The sequence below is a fragment of the Cherax quadricarinatus genome, chromosome 21 (assembly GCF_038502225.1).
Source record: "Cherax quadricarinatus isolate ZL_2023a chromosome 21, ASM3850222v1, whole genome shotgun sequence".
Taxonomy (NCBI): domain Eukaryota; kingdom Metazoa; phylum Arthropoda; class Malacostraca; order Decapoda; family Parastacidae; genus Cherax; species Cherax quadricarinatus.
Genome location: NC_091312.1, coordinates 16,587,291 through 16,604,790, shown reverse-complemented (window position 1 = coordinate 16,604,790; position 17,500 = coordinate 16,587,291). Strand labels below are relative to the sequence as shown.

The window sequence follows — 17,500 nt, the reverse complement described above, 5'->3', positions numbered from 1 at the left end:
TTTCATTCTTTCCTGCGTCCGCAAGGTAACACCTGTCTTTCATTCTTTCCTGCGTCCACGAGGTAACACTTGTCTTTCATTCTTTCCTGCGTCCACTAGGTAACACCTGTCTTTCATTCTTTCCTGCGTCCGCAAGGTAACACTTGTCTTTCATTCTTTCCTGCGTCCACGAGGTAACACTTGTCTTTCATTCTTTCCTGCGTCCACGAGGTAACACTTGTCTTTCATTCTTTCCTGCGTCCACGAGGTAACACTTGTCTTTCATTCTTTCCTGCGTCCACTAGGTAACACCTGTCTTTCATTCTTTCCTGCGTCCACTAGGTAACACCTGTCTTTCATTCTTTCCTGCGTCCACTAGGTAACACCTGTCTTTCATTCTTTCCTGCGTCCACGAGGTAACACTTGTCTTTCATTCTTTCCTGCGTCCACTAGGTAACACCTGTCTTTCATTCTTTCCTGCGTCCACTAGGTAACACCTGTCTTTCATTCTTTCCTGCGTCCACTAGGTAACACCTGTCTTTCATTCTTTCCTGCGTCCACTAGGTAACACCTGTCTTTCATTCTTTCCTGCGTCCACTAGGTAACACCTGTCTTTCATTCTTTCCTGCGTCCACTAGGTAACACCTGTCTTTCATTCTTTCCTGCGTCCACTAGGTAACACCTGTCTTTCATTCTTTCCTGCGTCCACTAGGTAACACCTGTCTTTCATTCTTTCCTGCGTCCACTAGGTAACACCTGTCTTTCATTCTTTCCTGCGTCCACTAGGTAACACCTGTCTTTCATTCTTTCCTGCGTCCACGAGGTAACACTTGTCTTTCATTCTTTCCTGCGTCCACTAGGTAACACCTGTCTTTCATTCTTTCCTGCGTCCACTAGGTAACACCTGTCTTTCATTCTTTCCTGCGTCCACTAGGTAACACCTGTCTTTCATTCTTTCCTGCGTCCGCAAGGTAACACCTGTCTTTCATTCTTTCCTGCGTCCACGAGGTAACACTTGTCTTTCATTCTTTCCTACGTCCACGAGGTAACACTTGTCTTTCATTCTTTCCTGCGTCCACTAGGTAACACCTGTCTTTCATTCTTTCCTGCGTCCGCAAGGTAACACTTGTCTTTCATTCTTTCCTGCGTCCACGAGGTAACACTTGTCTTTCATTCTTTCCTGCGTCCACGAGGTAACACTTGTCTTTCATTCTTTCCTGCGTCCACGAGGTAACACTTGTCTTTCATTCTTTCCTGCGTCCACTAGGTAACACCTGTCTTTCATTCTTTCCTGCGTCCACTAGGTAACACCTGTCTTTCATTCTTTCCTGCGTCCACTAGGTAACACCTGTCTTTCATTCTTTCCTGCGTCCACGAGGTAACACTTGTCTTTCATTCTTTCCTGCGTCCACTAGGTAACACCTGTCTTTCATTCTTTCCTGCGTCCACTAGGTAACACCTGTCTTTCATTCTTTCCTGCGTCCACTAGGTAACACCTGTCTTTCATTCTTTCCTGCGTCCACTAGGTAACACCTGTCTTTCATTCTTTCCTGCGTCCACTAGGTAACACCTGTCTTTCATTCTTTCCTGCGTCCACTAGGTAACACCTGTCTTTCATTCTTTCCTGCGTCCACTAGGTAACACCTGTCTTTCATTCTTTCCTGCGTCCACTAGGTAACACCTGTCTTTCATTCTTTCCTGCGTCCACTAGGTAACACCTGTCTTTCATTCTTTCCTGCGTCCACTAGGTAACACCTGTCTTTCATTCTTTCCTGCGTCCACGAGGTAACACTTGTCTTTCATTCTTTCCTGCGTCCACTAGGTAACACCTGTCTTTCATTCTTTCCTGCGTCCACTAGGTAACACCTGCCTTTCATTCTTTCCTGCGTCCACTAGGTAACACCTGTCTTTCATTCTTTCCTGCGTCCACTAGGTAACACCTGTCTTTCATTCTTTCCTGCGTCCACTAGGTAACACCTGTCTTTCATTCTTTCCTGCGTCCACTAGGTAACACCTGTCTTTCATTCTTTCCTGCGTCCACTAGGTAACACCTGTCTTTCATTCTTTCCTGCGTCCACTAGGTAACACCTGTCTTTCATTCTTTCCTGCGTCCACTAGGTAACACCTGTCTTTCATTCTTTCCTGCGTCCACTAGGTAACACCTGTCTTTCATTCTTTCCTGCGTCCACTAGGTAACACCTGTCTTTCATTCTTTCCTGCGTCCACTAGGTAACACCTGTCTTTCATTTTTTCCTGCGTCCACTAGGTAACACCTGTCTTTCATTTTTTCCTGCGTCCACTAGGTAACACCTGTCTTTCGTTTTTTCCTGCGTCCACTAGGTAACACCTGTCTTTCATTCTTTCCTGCGTCCACTAGGTAACACCTGTCTTTCATTTTTCCTGCGTCCACTAGGTAACACCTGTCTTTCATTCTTTCCTGCGTCCACTAGGTAACACCTGTCTTTCATTTTTTCCTGCGTCCACGAGGTAACACCTGTCTTTCATTCTTTCCTGCGTCCAAGAGGTAACACCTGTCTTTCACTCTTTCCTGCGTCCATTAGGTAACACCTGTCTTTCATTCTTTCCTGCATCCAAGAGGTAACACCTGTCTTTCACTCATTCGTGCGTCCAGGAGGTAACACCTGTTTTCCACTCTTTCCTGCGTCCACGAGGTAACACCTGTTTTCCACTCTTTCCTGCGTCCACGAGGTAATACCTGTCTTTCATTCTTTCCTGCGTCCACGAGGTAACACCTGTTTTCCACTCTTTCCTGCGTCCGCAAGGTAACACTTGTCTTTCATTCTTTCCTGCGTCCACGAGTTAACACCTGTCTTTCATTCTTTCCTGCGTCCAGTAGGTAACGCCTGTCTTTCATTCTTTCCTGCGTCCACGAGTTAACACCTGTCTTTCATTCTTTCCTGCGTCCACTAGGTAGCACCTGTATTTCATTCTTTCCTGCGTCCACGAGCTAACACCTGTTTTCCACTCCTTCCTGCGTCCGCAAGGTAACACCTGTCTTTCATTTTTTCCTGCGTCCACAAGGTAACACCTGTCTTTCATTTTTTCCTGCGTCCACGAGGTAACACCTGTCTTCCACTCTTTCCTGCGTCTACACATACAAACAATGACTGTGTATACACACCAGGAGATGTTTATCTCTCAGTGTATATACACCGAGAGGTGTGTATCTCAATATATATATTCACAAAGAGGTATGTAACTGTATATACACACAGAGAAGTATGTATTTCTATGTACATACATCGAGAAGTGTATATCTAAGTGTATATACAGCGAGAGGTATGTATTTTTGTTTATATTTACCAAGAGGTGTGTATCTGTTTGCTTATACACCGAGAGGTGTATATACAAAGGTATACACCTCTGTGTATATACACCGAGAAGTATCTACATGCATATATACCTGGGAGATGTACATACACTAAAACCTTTCTGTGTATATACGCAGAGAGGAGGGTATATTTCTGTGCATATACTGAGAGCTTACTTTAAACCCAGTTTTAGGAATTAATGCATCGTTGACTGGCGGTATGCAGGTGATGTGCAGCCAATGTGACCCTCGTGTAGTGGACAGGTTTGCAACCCAACCAATCAACCAGTCCTGACCAAGGAGCTTGAAAGGTCTCGGAATCAAGGACTTCAAACCTGAAAGCTTCATGTGAAGAGCTCAGGAAAGACTCTTCGATTCTTTGATCACTGACTCACACAGCAGTTCTGAGGGATGAAAGGAAGACTGACGGTGTTTTGATGCTGGTCAGTAACAAACTGGAGGAAGAAAAAGATATTTAAGCAACCACTTAAAGGTATTCCTTCGGGGATACCTAATAATAATAATAATAATAATAATAATAATAATAATAATAATGTTTTTACGAAATTACAGAGGCGCTTGATAGTGTACCTGGACACCGTGAGGTAAACAAAGGCACTGTAATACTGTGGTTCCTCTGTAGGTGAGGAGGTGACCTAGGTGGCGCCTCCTGGTTGCTCGTTAGGTAATGGAGGGAGGAAGCGAAGGGAGGAAAGAGGTGCGCTGCTGGTATTCACTAGGTAAGGATTATTAAGGGTGGGGGAGGAGAGTGGGGCAAACAACAGTACACTTCCTGTTGAGGGAATATGACCTTATCAAGGCCATTTGCTGGCACAAGCTCTCCCAGTACTCTGTTGTCATTATGACAAGTAGTGAAGTCTTCCCCCCCCACTCTCCCCCTCTCTCTCCTCCCCTCCCCCTCTCCTTGAACCCAAGCTGCTCTTCGCTAGTAGCTGCTTTACTAACTAGCCTGAGCGGCTAGTTTACTGTGCACCCGTGATTCCTGCTGTTACTCTTAGCGCCAAAAAAAAAAAAAAAATTATTACGCAGGTAACATTGGGTCTTTCTCAGACACCACTGTACACTGCTACATCATTAGTAAGAAATGCTAATTATTTCATATTTTGCAATTACTTCATATAGTTATTGTACACAGCACAGCGAGGTTGCAAACTATAAAAATAGTTTGTTCATGTAGTCGATCCAAAATATGAATACAACCTCATTAACAATGAGGTGTTTCGCTGTATCCTGTAAGGGTTGCATAGGAACATAAATGAGGAACACTGCAGCGGGTCTACTGGCTCATACTAGACTAGTCTTTCTCAAACCCCAACCCACTAACATGTACGTGCCTCTGCAAAACTGACTTTTTGAACACTAAGATGTAATGCTCCAGTATATGGCCTCTCTTGTTGACATCTCCATACAAACCGTATTGCCTGAGATACATAGTCTAGCAGTAACATCATCCTGCAATCTATTGAACAAGTTACTTTTTCCTTATATATATATATATATATATATATATATATATATATATATATATATATATATATATATATATATATATATATATATATATATATACATATATATATATATATACATATATATATATATATATATATATATATATATATATATATATATATATATATATATATATATATATATATATATATATATATGGCCCCATTGCTGAAAAGGTGCTTGCCAACATGCTCAGGGCTATAACATCAGACAGAGAGACTGCCCATCTCGAAGCTGTGAACGCACCTCACTCCGGGGACTTCCTCCAAACAGTTCCCATTTTGGCAATGGGAACGCGCCTTGACCCTATGACCCTTCGTATTGCAGTGGCTCTGCGCCTTTCTGCCCCAATTCACACAGAATATATGTGTATTTGCGGTGATGCACAAGCCGACCAATATCGTCTGCATGGTCTTAATTGTTCCAAAACCAAGGGCTGGCATGCAAGGCACAATGAGATCAACGACATCATAAAGAGAACCCTTGCTACAGCTGGATGCCCAGCCGAGAGGGAGCCCCGATCACTAGCAGCCAACAATACCCACAACCCAGCAAATCGCCCCGATGGGATCACCATCTATCCTTGGAAGAATGGCAAGCTCTTAGCATGGGACTATACCTGTGTGTCCACACTGGCTGACACCTACATCCATCGCAGTGTCAGGCGACAGGGAGGAGCTGCTGACCACAGGGAGGCGTACAGGATCAGCAAGTACAGCGACATAAACCAACAGTATCAATTTGTCCCAATGGGATCAGAGACCTTGGGATCACGGGGAAAAAATGCCACACATTTCCTTAAAGAACTGGGTTCCAGACTCATCGACACAACCAGGGACCCAAGAGCAGCCACTTTCATGTTCCAGCACCTCAGCGTGGCCATCCAGAGGGAAAATGCTTGCTGCATACTGGGCTTGCGTCTGGCTTCGGAGGAGCTGGAGGAGATTCATAACCTTTGATATATTGTACCAATGTATTCATGTTTTCTATCAATGTATTCTGTCTATTAATAAAGTTAGCATGTACCATAAAAATATAGGGGATGGTAGAAGAAAATATTCAAACAGCTTCTGGGAGAACCTTGAGATTTCCCTGAGGTACGTTTATTGTCTTCTCTGAGGATGAGGGTCCCCAGTAAAGTTCTGGAGGTGGTACCTCCCTATATATATATATATATATATATATATATATATATATATATATATATATATATATATATATATATATATATATATATATATATATATATATATATATATATATATATATATATATATATATATATATATATATATACATATGTCGTGCCGAATAGGCAGAACTTGCGATCTTGGCTGAAATAGCAACGCTCATCTTGCCATATAGGACAAGTGAAAATTTGTGTATGCAATAATTTCGCCAAAATCATTCTGAACCTAACGAAAAAATATACTTCACTGTGTTTGTTTAGTATTAAATTATCGTAAACAAATCTAAAATATATTTAGTTGGTTTATACTAAAATAAATTGCTCTTGTTATAATAATGTTAGGTAAGTTTTCTAAGACTCTTTTGGGGCAAAATTAAATTTTTTTATATTAACATTAATGAAAAATATACATCTTTAAAAGTATAAGAGAAAATTTTAGAAAGGACTTAATTTTAAGTGAGTTCTTGCTAATTGACCAGTTTTACATATTCGGCACGACATATATATATATATATATATATATATATATATATATATATATATATATATATATATATATATATATATATATATATATATATATATATATATATATATATACATGTAAAACAACTACTGTGAAAGAATAGAGAAATTCCAAGCGCTTTCGTGACTACTCACATTATCCTTGATAATGTGAGTAGTCACGAAAGTGCTTGGAATTTCTCTATTCTTTCACAGTGGTTGTTTTGCATATTCTGAAATCATCTGTTTACTGTGATCTTATTGCATATATATATACATATATATATATATATATATATATATATATATATATATATATATATATATGTATGTATATGTATATATATATATGTCGTGCCGAATATGTAAAACTGGTCATTTAGCAAAAACTCATTTAAAATTAAGTCCTTTCTAAAATTTTCTCTTATACATTTAAAGATATATTTTTTTTCATTAATGTTGATGTAAAAATTTACAATTTTGCACCAAAAGGAACTTAGAAAACTTACCTAACCTTATTATAATAAGAACAATTTATTTTAACCTAACCCAACTAAATATATTGCCTTATAAGCCAAGATGAGAGCCGCTATTTAAGCCAAGATCGCAAGTGTTACATATTCGGCACGACATACATATTATTATGATTAATAATGGATCTGTTGATTCTTTTCTGTATTGTTCAGCTTTCTTCAAGCTTATTTGATAGTTACTTTCTGACACCATTGGTGAAATGCTTCACGATACCCACATATCCCTGCTGAAATCTCCCTGCTCAGGCTAACACTACTGAAATCTCCCGGCTCAGACTGACACTTTCCATTACCTCATTCGTGCGTTCCATCATGCGTGATGAAATATGTCTGGGAAACATAGCTAGCTTTTGTTCCCACTATGTAACTATCATATGGAATATGGTGGTAACACACTGCTGGTTCTCCCTCTTTGTAACTGCTACGGAGTGTGAGGTGACAACACAGCTAGTAAAGAGAGTGCATGAAGAGGAATTTAGATCAGAGCAGTGGGTCCACGTACGTAGAGGAGTGGGAATGCTGCCAACAGTACCAACAACGGAGCAGCCCCTAGTACCAACACCAGGGATACCACCAGGGCTACGTAGCGGTCCGGTGCCGCACTCCCAAAGCCGGATACCGAACCCAGTCCGTGTTGTGGTGTGACTCCTAACCCGTGACGCACCAGTGGTGGTAGTGAGATTGGAAATGCTAGTAGTAGATTGGGGCGTGGATGGTGGTAGCAGGTAGGCTGGCAGGTGGTTAATGGTGGTAATCCCTGACACCTGGTGTCAGGGCGGGTAAATAAGACAGTGACCGCAAACTTCTCCATCTGTTAAGTAAATGGAAGGGTTTTATTCATAAGGGGGTGGGGCGGTAAGCCAGCAGAAGGCTTCGGTCAGATGACCAAAGGCTCCAGAAGTAGGTCATCATATGACTAAGACCCGCGTCAGGAAGCACTTGTCCCCTGTCCTGTCAAGACCTTATACCTATCTACTTTCGCCACCTGTTTAACCCAATACGTACATCAAGATGTACATAAATTAATACGTGTCTCATCAAGTACCAGCTAGGTTAAGATATGAGACTTACTAGAGACGCAGAAGAGAGGCCGTTATCCAGGTCCTGCGTTCTGTGCTTTGAAACACCAGTGGAACACAATTGGAATACCAGTGGAACAACAATGGAACACAAATGGAGCACCAGTGGAACACAAATGGAACACCAGTGGACCACAATTGGAGCACCTATGGAACACAATTGGAGCACTAGTGAAACACAACTGGAACGCCAGTGGAATTCAGTCGCCCAGAGAATAGAGAGAAAAAAATAACTAATTGAAACAGAAAAAAAAAATCAGATTCTTTCTTCCCAGCGAAAACCTGGAACTGTACCAGACCCGTAATGCTGTACCAGTCTGTGGTCTCTGTAGACCAGACTGGTAATGCTGTACCAGTCTGTGGCCTTTGTAGACAATACTGGTAATGCTGTACCAGTCTGTGGCCTTTGTAGACAATACTGGTAATGCTGTACCAGTCTGTGGCCTTTGTAGACAATACTGGTAATGCTGTGCCAGTCTGTGGTCTTTGTAGACAATACTGGTAATGCTGTACCAGTCTGTGGTCTTTGTAGACAATACTGGTAATGCTGTACCAGTCTGTGGTCTTTGTAGACAATACTGGTAATGCTGTACCAGTCTGTGGTCTTTGTAGACAATACTGGTAATGCTGTACCAATCTGTGGTCTCTGTAGACGAGACCGGTAATACTGCACCGGTTTGTGGTCTTCTACAGACCAGATTAGTAAAACGTTGCACCTGTCTGTAGGCTTCACAGACGAGACTAGTCAGCAACGTACCGGTCTGTTATGGTTCATAGAACGACACCGGTTAACACCAATACTTTTCTGTGGGCTGAGATTCAAGTGTCATTACTGGCGAGTGCTCTGTTTTACACGCGCAAAGTGCGTGATTCGGGTCACTTGCGAGGCCCGACTTTAACTCCACTATATCGTAGCAGTGCTAGCAGTATGTGTGATTGTGGGGGAAATTATTGTTCCATTTTCCTGGTGTACTGAGGCGGGATTGCATACAAAAGATGACAAGTGTTAAGCGAGAACCACATGACGCTTTAAACCACAGGACCACCCAACCCTACAAGAATGGTGCAGCCAGCACACAGCTAGCTGTTGGGCCGCCATCCGAGGACATACGGAGGTGTGGGAGCTTCTAAGCTAATTTCATTCTCATCCCTGTTTGGTGTACTAGCCTCACGAGCAGCATTTATATATTATTGTAACCACGAACGAGTGGTATTGATCAATAACAACACTGCGTATGCCCTCGGATGGCGGCCCAACAGCTAGTGTGCTGGCTGCGCAATTCTTGTAGGGTTGGGTGGTCCTGTGGTTCTCGCTTACCATGAGGCAGGCCAGTACAACATGGGTTCGAATCCTTGGTTAGCGCAGTGTTGTTATTAATCAATACCACTTGATAATGTGAGTTGTCACGAAATCGCTTGGAATTTCTATATTCTTTCACAGTATTTGTTTTGCATATTCTGAAATCACCTATTTACTGTGATCTTATTGCATATATATATATATATATATATATATATATATATATATATATATATATATATATATTTATATATATATTATCCCTCGAGTGCGTGTTATTAGCTTCGACGTTCTGTTTCCTTAGTACAGTACTTGTAATATGTGAGAAATAAATTTGTGAGAATTAATTTGTGAGGTATAAACTGATCCCTAAGTGTGCACAGATTCCCCGTTCCCGGTCCTCCTGGCAGGTGTCTAACACCCAGGTATCTAGCTACTGCTAGGTCAACAGGTTACATGTGTATTTGCTGTAGACGGTTTCGGGGGTCACCTCCCCCCGCCCCATGCCAGGCCTGCAGGATACTGGCTTGACTAACTAGGGTGTTGGTGCTGGCCTCTCGCAGTCCAGCGTATGCACCCTTCACATAACAGCCTAGCCGATCAGGGGCTAACTTAATAAACTAATCAAGTTTCTTGCTGAAGACAGCTAGTGGTTTATTGTTAATTCACTTTATGTCTGAAGGTAGGATATTGAAGAGTCTTGGTCCCTTTACATTTGTTGTCTCCTAACATACTCGTTGTACCTCTGCTTTTCATCGGATATATTTTACATTGTCGAGTGTCCGTTTTTCGTAAGGAGTGAGTTTGGTGTGTGCAGGTAGAGATCAGTCCCTTCGGAATTTTCCAGGTGTAAATGATTGTATCTTTCTCGCCTGAGTTCCAAGGAATAAAGTTTGAGGGATTTTAGGTATTCCAAATAATTCAGGTGCTTGCCTGAATTTATATGGGCAGTGGAAGTCATCTGTGCATTCTCCAGCTCTGCAATTTCACCTGCTTTATAAGGGGCTGTTAGTGTACAGGAATATACCAGCCCAGAGAGAAGTTACTTGAAGGGTTTCATTAGTTGATTGGCATCTCTTATTCTGAAGGTTCTAGTTATCCAACCCATCATTTTCCTTGTGGTTGTGACAATAACATTGTTGTCATCCTTGAATACGAGATCTTTTGACATTATCACTCCCAAGTCTCTCATTTTTAACTTCCTCTCCATTGAGTGATTCTTCAGTTTACTCGTCGTTCCAAAGTTTATTTCCTCATTTTTTCCCGAAGTGAAATAACAGATGTTTCCTCACTGACCAAGACAACGCGTCTCTAAACAGATATTGAAACAATTTGGTTTATAAAGCAGTTGAGGTGTTTGACGACATATATGTTGCCGAGGATCAACACTGTGTGTTGCCGAGCGTCAAAACTGTGTGTTGCCGAGGGTCAACACTGTGTGTTGCCGAGGATCAACACTGTGAGTTGCCGAGGGTCAACACTGTGTGTTGCCGAGGGTCAACACTGTGTGTTGCCGAGGATCAACACTGTGTGTTGCCGAGGGTCAACACTGTGAGTTGCCGAGGGTCAACACTGTGTGTTGCCGAGGGTCAACACTGTGTGTTGCCGAGGATCAACACTGTGTGTTGCCGAGGATCAACACTGTGTGTTGCCGAGGATCAACACTGTGTGTTGCCGAGGATCAACACTGTGTGTTGCCGAGGATCAACACTGTGTGTTGCCGAGGGTCAACACTGTGTGTTGCCGAGGGTCAACACTGTGTGTTGCCGAGGGTCAACACTGTGTGTTGCCGAGGATCAACACTGTGTGTTGCCGAGGATCAACACTGTGTGTTGCCGAGGATCAATACTGTGTGTTGCCGAGGATCAACACTGTGTGTTGCCGAGGATCAACACTGTGTGTTGCCGAGGATCAACACTGTGTGTTGCCGAGGATCAATACTGTGTGTTGCCGAGGATCAACACTGTGTGTTGCCGAGGATCAACACTGTGTGTTGCCGAGGATCAACACTGTGTGTTGCCGAGGATCAATACTGTGTGTTGCCGAGGATCAACGCTGTGTGTTGCCGAGGGTCAACACTGTGTGTTGCCGAGGATCAATACTGTGTGTTGCTGAGGGTCAACACTGTGTGTTGCTGAGGATCAACACTGTGTGTTGCCGAGGGTCAACACTGTGTGTTGCCGAGGATCAACACTGTGTGTTGCCGAGGATCAACACTGTGTGTTGCCGAGGGTCAACACTGTGTGTTGCCGAGGGTCAACACTGTGTGTTGCCGAGGGTCAACACTGTGTGTTGCCGAGGGTCAACACTGTGTGTTGCCGAGGGTCAACACTGTGTGTTGCCAAGGGTCAACACTGTGTGTTGCCGAGGGTCAACACTGCGTGTTGCCGAGGGTCAACACTGTGTGTTGCCGAAGATCAACACTGTGTGTTGCCGAGGGTCAACACTGTGTGTTGCCGAGGATCAACACTGTGTGTTGCCGAGGATCAACACTGTGTGTTGCCGAGGGTCAACACTGTGTGTTGCCGAGGGTCAACACTGTGTGTTGCCGAGGGTCAACACTGTGTGTTGCCGAGGGTCAACACTGTGTGTTGCCGAGGGTCAACACTGTGTGTTGCCGAGGATCAACACTGTGTGTTGCCGAGGGTCAACACTGTGTGTTGCCGAGGATCAACACTGTGTGTTGCCGAGGGTCAACACTGTGTGTTGCCGAGGGTCAACACTGTGTGTTGCCGAGGATCAACACTGTGTGTTGCCGAGGGTCAACACTGTGTGTTGCCGAGGGTCAACACTGTGTGTTGCCGAGGGTCAACACTGTGTGTTGCCGAGGGTCAACACTGCGTGTTGCCGAGGATCAACACTGTGTGTTGCCGAGGATCAACACTGTGTGTTGCCGAGGGTCAACACTGTGTGTTGCCGAGGGTCAACACTGTGTGTTGCCGAGGGTCAACACTGTGTGTTGCCGAGGATCAACACTGTGTGTTGCCGAGGATCAACACTGTGTGTTGCCGAGGGTCAACACTGTGTGTTGCCGAGGGTCAACACTGTGTGTTGCCGAGGATCAACGCTGTGTGTTGCCGAGAGTCAGTTGCCGAGGGTCAACACTGTGTGTTGCCGAGGGTCAACACTGTGTGTTGCCGAGGATCAACGCTGTGTGTTGCCGAGAGTCAGTTGCCGAGGATCAACGCTGTGTGTTGCCGAGAGTCAACACTGTGTGATGCCGAGGGTTAACACTGTGTGTTGCCGAGGGTCAACACTGTGTGTTGCCAAGGGTCACCACTGTATGTTGCCGAGGATCAACACTGTGTGTTGCCGGGGGTCAACACTGCGTGTTGGCGAGGATCAACACTGTGTGTTGCCGAAGGTCATCACACTGTGTTGCCGAGGATCAACGCTGTGTGTTGCCGAGAGTCAACAATGTGTGATGCCGAGGGTCAACACTGTGTGTTGCCGAGGGTCAACACTGTGTGTTGCCGAGGATCAACGCTGTGTGTTGCCGAGAGTCAACACTGTGTGATGCCGAGGGTCAACACTGTGTGTTGCCGAGGGTCAACACTGTATGTTGCCGAGGATCAACACTGTGTGTTGCCGAGGGTCAACACTGTGTGTTGCCGAGGGTCAACACTGTGTGTTGCCGTGGGTCAACACTGTGTGTTGCCGAGGGTCAACACTGTGTGTTGCCGAGGGCCAACACTGTATGTTGCCGAGGATCAACACTGTGTGTTGCCGAGGATCAACACTGTGTGTTGCCGAGGATCAACACTGTGTGTTGCAGAGAGTCAACACTGTGTGTTGCCGAGCGTCAATACTGTGTGTTGCCGAGGGTCAACACTGTGTATTGCAGAGAGTCAACACTGTGTGTTGCCGAGCGTCAACACTGTGTGTTGCCGAGGGTCAACACTGTGTGTTGCCGAGGGTCAACACTGTGTGTTGCCGAGGGTCAGCACTGTGTGTTGCCGAAGGTCAACACACTGTGCTGCCAAGGGTCAACACTGTGTGTTGCCGAGGGTCAACACTGTGTGTTGCCGAGGGTCAACACTGTGTGTTGCCGAGGGTCAACACTTTATGTTGCCGAGGATCAACACTGTGTGTTGCCGAGAGTCAACACTGTGTGTTGCCGAAGGTCAACACTGTGTGTTGCCGAGGGTCAACACTGTGTGTTGTTGAGGATCAACACTGTGTTGCCGAGGGTCAACACACTGTATTGCCGAGGGTCAACACTGTGTGTTGCCGAGGGTCAACACTGTGTTGCCGAGGGTCAACACAGTGTTGCCGAGGGTCAACACTGTGTGTTGCCGAGGGTCAACACTGTGTGTTGCCGAGGGTCAACACTGTATGTTGCCGAGGATCAACACTGTGTGTTGCCGAGGGTCAACACTGTGTGTTGCCGAGGGCCAACACTGTGTGTTGCCGAAGGTCAACACTGTGTGTTGCCGAGGGTCAACACTGTGTGTTGCCGAGGATCAACACTGTGTGTTGCCGAGGGTCAACACTGTGTGTTGCCGAGGGCCAACACTGTGTGTTGCCGAGGGTCAACACTGTGTGTTGCCGAAGGTCAACACTGTGTGTTGCCGAGGGTCAACACTGTGTGTTGTTGAGGATCAACACTGTGTTGCCGAGGGTCAACACACTGTATTGCCGAGGGTCAACACTGTGTGTTGCCGAGGGTCAACACTGTGTTGCCGAGGGTCAACACAGTGTTGCCGAGGGTCAACACTGTGTGTTGCCGAGGGTCAACACTGTGTGTTGCCGAGGGTCAACACTGTATGTTGCCGAGGATCAACACTGTGTGTTGCCGAGGGTCAACACTGTGTGTTGCCGAGGGTCAACACTGTGTGTTGCCGAGGGTCAACACACTGTGTTGCCGAGGGTCAACACTGTGTGTTGTCGAGGGTCAACACTGTGTGTTGCCGAGGGTCAACACTGTGTGTTGCCGAGGATCAAAACGTCCGGAACAAGGAGCATGTGGCCCACATTCTGGCGGCGTCATCGTGAACACCCAGGTCATCACGGGGTCGTCACGGGGTCGCCACCAGGGGCGGGAAGGTCACATTACTCGCGGTGTTGACCCACACACTTACGTCGGTAATAAGTGGGTAAGGGAGGGTGGGTGAGGGCGGGTGGGTGAGGGAGAGTAGAGAGGGAGGGATTGGAGAGTTAGTATTATTATCACACACTTGGGGAAAAATAGGGTACCTCCCGATCCTTGGATCACGAGCCCTTCACTAGTTCCCCCCCCCCTCTCTACCGTCTTGAAGGCAGGCGAGGGAGCAGAGAGAATCAGATAACAACCATTACTTTCCCAAGTGTTTACATTGAAGCATATATGTGAACTTTATTTAGATAAAGGTAGGGAAGTTTTTATTGCATTTATGGATTTAGAAAAGGCATATGATAGAGTGGATAGAGGAGCAATGTGGCAGATGTTGCAAGTATATTTAATAGGTGGTAAGTTACTAAATGCTGTTAAGAGTTTTTATGAGGATAGTGAGGCTCAGGTTAGGGTGTGTAGAAGAGAAGGAGAATACTTCCCGGTAAAAGTAGGTCTTAGACAGGGATGTGTAATGTCACCATGGTTGTTTAATATATTTATAGATGGGGTTGTAAAGGAAGTAAATGCTAGGGTGTTCGGGAGAGGGGTGGGTATAAATTCTGGGGAATCAAATTCAAAATGGGAATTGACACAGTTACTTTTTGCTGATGATACTGTGGTTATGGGAGATTATAAAGAAAAATTGCAAAGGTTAGTGGATGAGTTCGGGAGTGTGTGTAAAGGTAGAAAGTTGAAAGTGAACATAGAAAAGAGTAAGGTGATGAGGGTATCAAATGATTTAGATAAAGAAAAATTGAATATCAAATTGGGGAGGAGGAGTATGGAAGTAGTGAATGTTTTCAGATACTTGGGAGTTGACGTGTCGTCGGATGAATTTATGAAGGATGAGGTTAATCATAGAATTGATGAGGGAAAAAAGGTGAGTGGTGCGTTGAGGTATATGTGGAGTCAAAAAACGTTATCTATGGAGGCAAAGAAGGGAATGTATGAAAGTATAGTAGTACCAACACTCTTATATGGATGTGAAGCTTGGGTGGTAAATGCAGCAGCGAGGAGACGGTTGGAGGCAGTGGAGATGTCCTGTCTAAGGGCAATGTGTGGTGTAAATATTATGCAGAAAATTCGGAGTGTGGAAATTAGGAGAAGGTGTGGAGTTAATAAAAGCATTAGTCAGAGGGCAGAAGAGGGGTTGTTGAGGTGGTTTGGTCATTTAGAGAGAATGGATCAAAGTAGAATGACATGGAAAGCATATAAATCTATAGGGGAAGGAAGGAGGGGTAGGGGTCATCCTCGAAAGGGTTGGAAAGAGGGGGTAAAGGAGGTTTTGTGGGCGAGGGGCTTGGACTTCCAGCAAGCGTGCATGAGCGTGTTAGATAGGAGTGAATGGAGACGAATGATACTTGGGACCTGACGATCTGTTGGAGTGTGAGCAGGGTAATATTTAGTGAAGGAATTCAGGGAAACCGGTTATTTTCATATAGTCGGACTTGAGTCCTGGAAATGGGAAGTACAATGCCTGCACTTTAAAGGAGGGGTTTGGGATATTGGCAGTTTGGAGGGATATGTTGTGTATCTTTATATGTGTATGCTTCTAAACTGTTGTGTTCTGAGCACATCTGCAAAAACAGTGATAATGTGTGAGTGTGGTGAAAGTGTTGAATGATGATGAAAGTATTTTCTTTTTTGGGGATTTTCTTCTTTTTTGGGTCACCCTGCCTCGGTGGGAGACGGCCGACTTGTTGAAAAAAAAAGAAGAAATATATATATATATATATATATATATATATATATATATATATATATATATATATATATATATATATATATATATATATATATATATATATTTCAACAAGTCGGCCGTCTCCCACCGAGGCAGGGTGACCCAAAAAAGAAGAAAATCCCCAAAAAAGAAAATACTTTCATCATCATTCAACACTTTCACCACACTCACACACACACACACACACACACATATATATATATATATATATATATATATATATATATATATATATATATATATATATATATATGTATATATATATATATATATATATATATATATATTTATATATTATATATATATATATATATATATCCTAGGTAGTAGGTTGGTAGACAGCAACCGCCCAGGGAGGTACTACCGTCCTGCCAAGTGAGTGCAACACGAAAGCCTGTAATTGTTTTACATGATGGTAGGATTGCTGGTGTCCTTTTTTCTGTCTCATGAACATGCAAAATTTCAGGTACGTCTTGCTACTTCTACTTACACTTAGGTCACACTACACATACATGTACAAGCACATATATACACACCCCTCTGGGTTTTCTTCGATTTTCTTTCTAGTTCTTGTTCTTGTTTATTTCCTCTTATCTCCATGGGGAAGTGGAACAGAATTCTTCCTCCGTAAGCCATGCGTGTTGTAAGAGGCGACTAAAATGCCGGGAGCAGGGGGCTAGTAACCCCTTCTCCTGTATATATTACTAAATTTGAAAGGAGAAACTTTGGTTTTTTCTTTTGAGCCACCCTGCCTCGGTGGGATACGGCCGGTGTGTTGAAAGAAGAAAGATATATATATATATATATATATATATATATATATATATATATATATATATATATATATATATATATATATATATATATATATATATATATATATATATATATATAATATAATAATAATAATATTAATAATAATAATATTAATAATTATATATATATATATATATATATATATATATATATATATATATATATATATATATATATATATATATATATATATATATATATATAATAATAATAATATTAATAATAATAATAATAAGGCTCTTCTATGTCTCTCCTGGTTCTCCTCTGTTCAATGTTTCAGGTTTAGGTCCTTCAGTGTCTCTTCATGGCTCATTACGCTTAGCTCTTGGACTAGTCTGGTAGCGAATCTTTGTATTTTCTCCAGTTTATGCACATGTTTCTTCATGTGGGAGGCTCTAAA

At 43.4% G+C, this 17,500-nt stretch overlaps 1 protein-coding gene across 1 annotated transcript in view; it reads right to left on the bottom strand.

Annotated features, from left to right (window-relative positions):
- LOC128689034 (uncharacterized) overlaps window positions 1-3,756 on the bottom strand; it is a 52,615-nt gene extending 48,859 nt beyond the window's left edge. The window contains exon 1 of the mRNA XM_070087262.1: window positions 3,488-3,756. Coding sequence (XP_069943363.1) covers window positions 3,488-3,658 — 171 coding nt within the window. The 5' untranslated portion in view covers window positions 3,659-3,756. The remainder of the gene's footprint in view (window positions 1-3,487) is intronic.
- Between the last annotated feature and the right edge of the window lie 13,744 nt (window positions 3,757-17,500).